The sequence below is a fragment of the Lytechinus variegatus genome, chromosome 19 (genome assembly GCF_018143015.1).
Source record: "Lytechinus variegatus isolate NC3 chromosome 19, Lvar_3.0, whole genome shotgun sequence".
NCBI lineage: Eukaryota > Metazoa > Echinodermata > Echinoidea > Temnopleuroida > Toxopneustidae > Lytechinus > Lytechinus variegatus.
The window spans coordinates 1466173-1474070 of record NC_054758.1 but is presented as its reverse complement, the minus strand read 5'-3'; the positions used below and the strand labels follow the sequence as shown (position 1 = coordinate 1474070).

Sequence of the window (7898 nt, the reverse complement as noted above, 5' to 3'; positions counted from 1 at the left end):
CATTGCCAAAAAAATCCCTGTGGAGGGAAAAAAGATTGAAAAAAAATTAAAAATACATGGGAAAAAAATATTTATATTAACATTGATGTACATTTAGAGCAGCAATAACCGAAATAAATGAAGTTTATTGGTCGACATAGAGCTCATTAAAATTGCAAACATATAGTCATGAATGGTAATGATCATTTTCAGTGATCAGTAAATTTTTGAGAGAAACAAGTGTTAGATTCATAGAAGAATATAATCTGTAAAAGTCCAAATCGAATCAGATTGTGCATGTGATCACTAACCGGATATCATGTGATCTAATTACAGCGGGAAACAGTGTGTTGTGGAATACACTAGTAACGTGTGCACGTAATAAAGCCATTGCAGTCTGAAATTCCTTCGAGGCAACAAATTTTTTAGGAGGTTGCGACGTCTTTGTTTTTCCCCAACGACGAAATAGCGATATTTGTCTTCTATTTTAGTCATTTCATAATCGAACAGAATCGGGAAACAATGGGGAAGAGGAGAAAGGCCACAGCTGAACCGGCTCAGACGCGTTCTCGGGCAAAACGAGGTAGAAGTCGAGGCACCCGCCAGACAAAAACGACAGCTGCCTCACACACAACTCGGACGGTAGCTCCACCGGGAGGCGGTAGGCCAACGAGTACAACGGGGAATGAGCCCGGACAAGCCTCTGTAGCCACTGCAGCGGGAGCAGCGCCAGAACCCATTGACGTTGAACAGGGTCGTTCATCCGGCCGTTCACCCAGCCGTTCAGCTAAGAGGCCAGCAGCTTCACAGGGGCCTGTGCTGCAATTACCAACCACTCAGGGTCAGACTCAGAGTTGTCCCAGCACTGGTAATAATACCGCAGGTGAGCCTTCTCGACCTGAATGCATGTCAGTACAAACACAAGATCATACAGATTTGTTCTGTGCACCTGGCCATACTAATAATAACATTACAGGTCACGAGTCGCAAAATATTAGAGAACGAAGTCAGTCTGGGATGGTACAAGAGACCCCATTCACAACATCCTTCCCCGCGATTGTACCTCCTAGTGTTCAGATAAGAACCAACCTAACTCAAAATGCACACTGTGTCCATGATAACGAGGCCACAGGGCCAAATAACCAAACCGTAATCAATACAGAACATAGACCTAACACAGAGAACATGAATAGGGGCTATCACCACCCTCACCATTCCCCATTAAACCCTGTAGGTGACACACTGGGTGTATCTATTCCCCAAAGCATAAAGGAAAGGATTTGGAAGGGGGAGTATGTCGATCTAAATTTGTTAGTAAACGCCCAAGATGTAGCCTCCAACACACTGCGCGAAGCAGCAGAACAGAGGACTAATCTGGCGATAGCCGAGGAGGAAGGAAAATGGGTGTTAAAACCCTACAATGCCCCCTCCAAAAACAAAATCATGTCTATTGAAATTTGGACAAATGCCTTCCTAATATACATGAGCGTCTATCTGACAGCAAATCCACGACGCACTCATGAAATTCTTAAGTACTGTCACCTCATTCGTTCTGCGGCTTCACGCTACTATGGATATGGTTGGAGGGACTACGATATAGAATTTCGGCACCGATTTCATGCCACGGGGGGTTCCTGGGCAGAGATTAACGGGGAGTTGTGGCTCCTCCACGTAGTAGGGGGTGGATCTCCGCGTTCGGCAAGGGGCCCTGCCCCCATTCCTCAACAATGGGTAAACAAAGAGGGCAAACGCCCAGGCGTGCCAGCTGCAAATCTCGGACAGGCTAGGAAAAAAGGCCCTCAATATGCACAGTCACAGTCAACCACTTTTCGCAGATATGGAGTGTGCCACGAACTCAACTTCAGATCTGGCTCATGCAAACGTAAGGACTGTAGATATGCCCACAAATGTGTACAGTGCCACGCAGGCGGGCATGGGAAAGTTAATTGCCCACTCAAACAAACCAACGCAACCAACACCACACAAATTAATAGACCTAACACACAATAAGGGGCCAAACAAGGGGGACATACACAAGATCGATATCAAGGAAGTGATGTGCTTGGCCCATGTTCCAATCAAGCTTCAAAATCTTAAGAAGCTTTTAAGGGATTACCCTAATAAACAGGCAGCTGCATTTCTTAACAAAGGTTTCAGTGAAGGATTCGATTTGAATTATACAGGCCCCCGCATGCCCGTGGATCTCCCTAACTTGATATCTGTTGAAAACAACCTTGAAATAGCTCGTGAAAAAATTCTTAAAGAAGTTACACTGGGGCGTTATATGGGCCCATTTGAATCAAGGCCCCTGGTTAATTTGAGGTCCAGTCCCAATAGGGTTAGTGCCAAAAAAATCCCCAGGGGAATTCCGGCTAATCAATCACCTCTCTTTCCCTCCGGGCTATTCTATTAACGATTTTGTTGCAGATGAGTGTTGTAAAGTGGAATACACAAGCTTTGACAAAGCTGCAGATATGATCGTGCAAGCAGGGAGAGGAGCAGAATTAGCAAAGGAAGATATTAAATCTGCATTTCGCTTATTACCCATAAACCCCAAGGATTTTGAATTGCTGGGGGTGAAATTCGAAGGGAAATATTACATTGACAAATGTCTGCCCATGGGAATTAGAAACGCACCTGCTTACTTTGAAAAATTCTCCACATTCATTGAATATTGTGTAAAGGTACGAAGTGGCTCAGATAAGGTAATACACTACATGGATGATTTTCTGTGTATTGGGCCTGGGCAATCAAGGGGCGTATCGTGTCATAATGTGGTACAAGCACTGAAGTCAGTGTGTGAAGAGATAGGTGTCCCTTTAGCAAAGGAGAAATCAGAAGGCCCAGTAACACGGCTAACGTTCCTGGGTTTAGAGCTTGATTCCAACCTCATGCAAATAAGAGTTCCCCCTGACAAACTGGCTAAAGCTAGAAACAAAATCAAGAAAGTTCTGTCATTAAAGACAACAACAGTGAAAGAAATTCAATCACTAGCTGGCCTCCTGAATTTCATCTGTAGGGCAATTCGCCCAGGTAGAGCATTCTTGCGTCGCTTAATAGATTTAGTGCAAGGCCAAACAAACGGTAAGCAACAGGTCACATTATCAGTTGGAGCACAACTGGATTTGCAGTCATGGCTCCTATTTCTAGAGTGCTTCAATGGCATATCAGTTATCCCCGAGGAAAGCTGGGTACAGAGTGAAGAAATTGACCTCTTCACAGATGCAAGTGGAGAGATAGGATTTGGGGGTTATCTGAAAGGCAAATGGTTCAATGGGAGATGGTCCTCAAAGGATATTGTACATAATACCTCTATAGCATGGAAGGAAATGGTGCCTATTACAATAGCAGTGTTAGTATGGGGAGAGGAACTGAAAAATAGAAGAATTGTTCTGAATACTGACAACATGTCGATTAAGTTTGTGATTAACAAGCAGACATCACATGACCCCAAGATAATGAATCTGGTGAGAACATTTGTTGTAGCATGCTTGGAGAATAATATTTCATTCAGAGCAGTCCATGTTTATACACATGATAATGGCATAGCTGATTCCCTCTCTCGCTTCCAGATGGAACGATTTCACAAACTAGCACCTGGGGCAGACAAAAAAGCCACAGCAATACCAATGGGGATGTTGCCGACTTAGAGAAAGAAACTCGAAGATTGTTAGGACAAGCATTATCACCGGGGTCCCTCAGAGCATACCAGACGGCTGTAAACTCCTTCCAAGTGTTCCGCATAAATCACAACATGAGCCCATCATGGCCGGCATCACTTACCCAGGTTATGGCATTCATAGCTCACCTTTCCATTAACGGGAAATCTACCTCAAACTATTTCATTACATGTAGTAGCAATAGCTTATTTACACAACATGTATGGGTGGCCAGACCCCACTAAACATTTCTTAATTAAGAAAATGCAAGAAGGGAAAAAACGAGACAGAACTAACAAAGATGCTAGGAGGCCTATCACGTGGGATTTACTAGGCAAACTCGTAACCAACCTAAACCGGGTATGCTTCTCCAGGTATGAGTCATTAATGTTTCAAGCAGCATTTTTGTTGGCTTTCTTTGGGTTATTGAGGGTTGGAGAATTCACGGTTCAGAGTCAGAGTGATGATGGGAGGAAGGTATTGGCTATGGATGATATCCGATGGGGTCAGGAAGAAAATTCACAATTCATGTTGGTACAGATTAGATTTTCAAAGACGGACCAATACGGGAGGGGTACCACGCTTAAAATCAAAGAAAATAAGACAGAGGGCACATGCCCTGTCGAGGCTATGGAGACATACTTAAGGGTACGGCCTAAAGGGAGAGGGCCACTTTTCTGCCATGCGAATGGCTCCCCCCTTTCCAGGTATCAGTTCGATGCAGTATTGAAGAAGGCACTGTTAGTGTCGGGGGTCGGGGCAAACCAATATGGAACACACTCCTTTCGCATTGGGGCAGCCACAATGGCAGCCCTAAAAGGTATACCTCCCGAGCAGATTATGACCATGGGTAGATGGCGTAGTGATGCCTATCTACGTTACATAAGGTGACTTATTGCGACATTGTAACCACCACAGCTCACTATGTAGGATGGTTATGTATGCTATGGGCAAACAGTTATGAATGGTTCCTGTGGTTACTACTCAGGGAGCATACTTGTAATTCGCTATACTTGGTCGCAGTTTCATCCATATACTATTACATTTATTCATAACTATACAATAATAATAAAGGTAAAGTGCAGTAAGCCGAGTAGTGGGCTTCTACATGGGGAGCACATTTGCAATTTGTCTAAACATGTACATGTAAGCAGAAATAACACAATAATCATAAAGATATACCTAGTCGGCTAATTACAACATAGACAATTGGATACTGCATAGGGCGCATATTTGTAATTACCCTTTGTGTGTAAACAGATATCCAGGTTCACGATGACAATGAGTAATAATTCAATATTCATATAGTGCCTCTGCTTAAAACACATTTATTTGCTCATTGATTTTTTTCTCCTTATATGATTTTTTGTGTAACTATAGGTTTAAATATTCATGTTTAGTTCTCCTTCGTTAGTTTTCTTTGTTAGGGTTTAGCTTAGGCCTGGTGTTTTTAGAGCCCTTGTGAGTTATGTACCTGCCGGATTGCCTTCTGGGCAAGTTCCTTAAACTGCGGGTGAACAGGGCATTAAGATCAGGCACCAGTCCGGTAGATATATTTTAAGTGTTTAATGTAATTCTTATTATAAGTTATTTATTATAAAGCGCCTTGATCATATTTTTGGTAAAGCGCTATATAAGCAGCTGTTATGTATGATGTATGCCTATCAAACTTTCTCTAAACTCTTTACATCATGCATCCTAACCTACTTGACCTGTCAACTTAACTACAATCGGTTGTCACAATACACTAACAGAGATGATAGCCAATCAGCTATACACGTAATATGACAAGAAAGATGTCCGTGCACTGGGCATGTGCACATGTGTAGAACATGTTACTTCCGGGAACTATCATTTTTTATTGCAGAGGGGACTGGAGACTGGATCTGGATTGTCGGGGATAGCCTGGTCAGGAGAGCAAAAGAAAGAGCTTCACAACGCAACTATCAGCAATTTGGAGAGCGAGGTATCGTGGTTCGTTGGCATGGGCAAGGCGGCGCCACCCTCCAGGATCTCCCCAGGATGGTCTCTAACCGGCTGAGATGTGGCACTCCTCCTGCATTAGCTATTGTCCACTTAGGGTCAAATGACATCGGACAGTATGATGTCTGCTGGTGCAGGATGGCAATTGACACAGCCATCCAAGATCTACGCGCGAGAATGCCGCACACCCATATCGCCTGGTCTAGTATTTTACCGCGGCTCTTCTACTATGGTCGCAAGCAAGGCTCTAATTCACAGGAGGCCTTGGATGGAGTACGTAGGTCTCTTAACAAATACGCTAGGAGGAAACTAGCCAGGATGTCGGATACTACCATCATCAAACATGAATTTGACCCCACGATCCACAGCCTCTTCAATAGAGATGGGGTGCACCTCTCTGATTCGGGTTCAGACATTCTCATTGACAGTTTCAAAACTGCAGCAAGGGAAGCAGGATTTGTTTAGATAAGGAGAGGAGACAAACTTGAGAGACATCTTGAGAACTTGAGGCCACTGGCCATGTTTTTTCCTTTGTAATATATCTTGGTGTTATTACGTTTGTTGTTTCTAGTTGTCTATGTACATACTTCATTAACATACTTTGTGAAGAGGGTTACACTTCGTAATTCAGAAGCTTCGTAATTCCGAAGGTTCTTTATTCCGAAGGTTCGTAATTCCGAAACACGTAAATTGCCTATACCTCGATGTTCGTTAATCCGAAAACGAAAAAGGGTTCGTTAATCCGAACATTTGTGGCGTTATTCCGACGGTTCGTTATTCCGAAGGTTCGATAATCCGAAAACGAAATAAGGTTCGTTGTTCCGAAGGATCGATAATCCGAAAACGAAATAAGGTTCGTTGTTCCGAAGGTTCGTTAATCCGAAAACGAAATAAGGTTCGTTGTTCCGAAGGTTCGTTAATCCGAAAACGAAATAAGGTTCGTTGTTCCGAAGGTTCGTTAATCCGAAAACGAAATAAGGTTCGTTAATCCGAAAACGAAATAAGGTTCGTTAATCCGAAAACAAAATAAGGTTCGTTAATCCGAAAAATGAAACCGGGAAAGCAGAGGCAGAGGCAAGGGGGGAGGGGGGCGGGGACACTGTTGCCGTTCAATTGTTATGAGGATGGGAAGGCAAGTGCGGCCGAACGAATTTTCGTTTGGGGGGTAAAGCCAAAAAATGAAACTCATACGTCAAAATGGACACTTTGGTGATATTTTCCCCTTAGATTATCATCTGCTTGAAGTCATTGTGTGTTTGATAGTGATTAAGTAGAGAAAAACCTTTTTTGAAGTGATTTCTTATTATGGCAAAACGTATATTTAGGCTTTATTTTTCGGGATAGAGTGTAATGAGAGAGCGGCTTGGTAAAACAAATTCAAAGGTGAAGTTGTAAAACTTTTTGGGGTCAATTATTCTTAAAATGGCATAATTGCGAGGTGTTGCGAGCGTGAATCACAAGCTAAAACTTTAGAGTATTTCAATAAAAAATGAAAGTAAGTTTTAAAAATCCGAGCAGATTTCTGCTGTCATTAAAAAGAAGAGCATCTATCTAAAAAATTAACACGAGCGCAAAACGCAGCTTAAACATACTGACCAGAAAAGGAACCTGTTAAAGAAAGCATTTAGTGACCTCTTTAGGATGCATATTTCACCAATCGAATGAGAGTGCGAAGCGCAAGCTGAAAATTTGCAATATTCCAGCCTGAAAACTTAACTTGTATACTTTAAAAAGAGTATTTTATTTCGAAAAAACACGAAAAACGGCATATTTATTTTTGAAAAAGGAACTTTCCCATTTTGGAAAATATTCATTTCCCTGTTTTATTTTCCTCGATCGGCAGCTTAAAGTTGATTTCTGATTGTTTCTTTGAAAGGGTAGTCCTCACAGTCAATAATTAGCTTTATACTTATAAAATAAAGTAAATATGTAATAACAAAATAAACCCTTTTTATATAATGCGAGCGCGAGCTATATATATTTTTTTAATATGATGGGCAATATGTTTGTGATCTTTAAGTTCAAAACGAGATGCCTATGTAACTAAATTTAGATAATAACTGAGAGCAAGATCGCAAACAGAAATTTTAAATATATAAGCTCTGACCTGATCTAAAGGGGACATTTAAAGAACTTTTTGCAGTTAGCCATGAAGACGATGCGTGTTTCAACCAGTGGCGGCGGAATATATTTTCCGGGGGGGGGGGGGTAAAGCCAAAAAAGGAGGCCAATAGGGGCAATTTGGTGCAAACGTATATTTTCACCATGAGATTATCA

At 42.1% G+C, this 7898-nt stretch overlaps 1 protein-coding gene across 1 annotated transcript; it reads left to right on the top strand.

The window, feature by feature from the left end:
* Positions 1 to 232: 232 nt before the first annotated feature.
* Positions 233 to 6090, top strand: LOC121405733. Its single transcript, XM_041596678.1, has 2 exons — positions 233 to 862; positions 5506 to 6090. The coding sequence occupies exons 1-2, from the start codon at positions 502 to 504 to the stop codon at positions 6084 to 6086; spliced, it is 942 nt and encodes a 313-aa protein (XP_041452612.1). The 5' UTR covers positions 233 to 501; the 3' UTR covers positions 6087 to 6090.
* The last annotated feature ends 1808 nt before the right edge of the window (positions 6091 to 7898 follow it).

Excerpts from the sequence above, each read along its gene's own strand:
- LOC121405733 (XM_041596678.1), top strand. The coding sequence starts at position 502 with ATGGGGAAGAGGAGAAAGGCCACAGCTGAACCGGCTCAGACGCGTTCT. Across the intron at positions 863-5,505 it reads CACTGGTAATAATACCGCAG|AGGGGACTGGAGACTGGATC; the intron begins GTGAGCCTTCTC and ends TTTTTATTGCAG.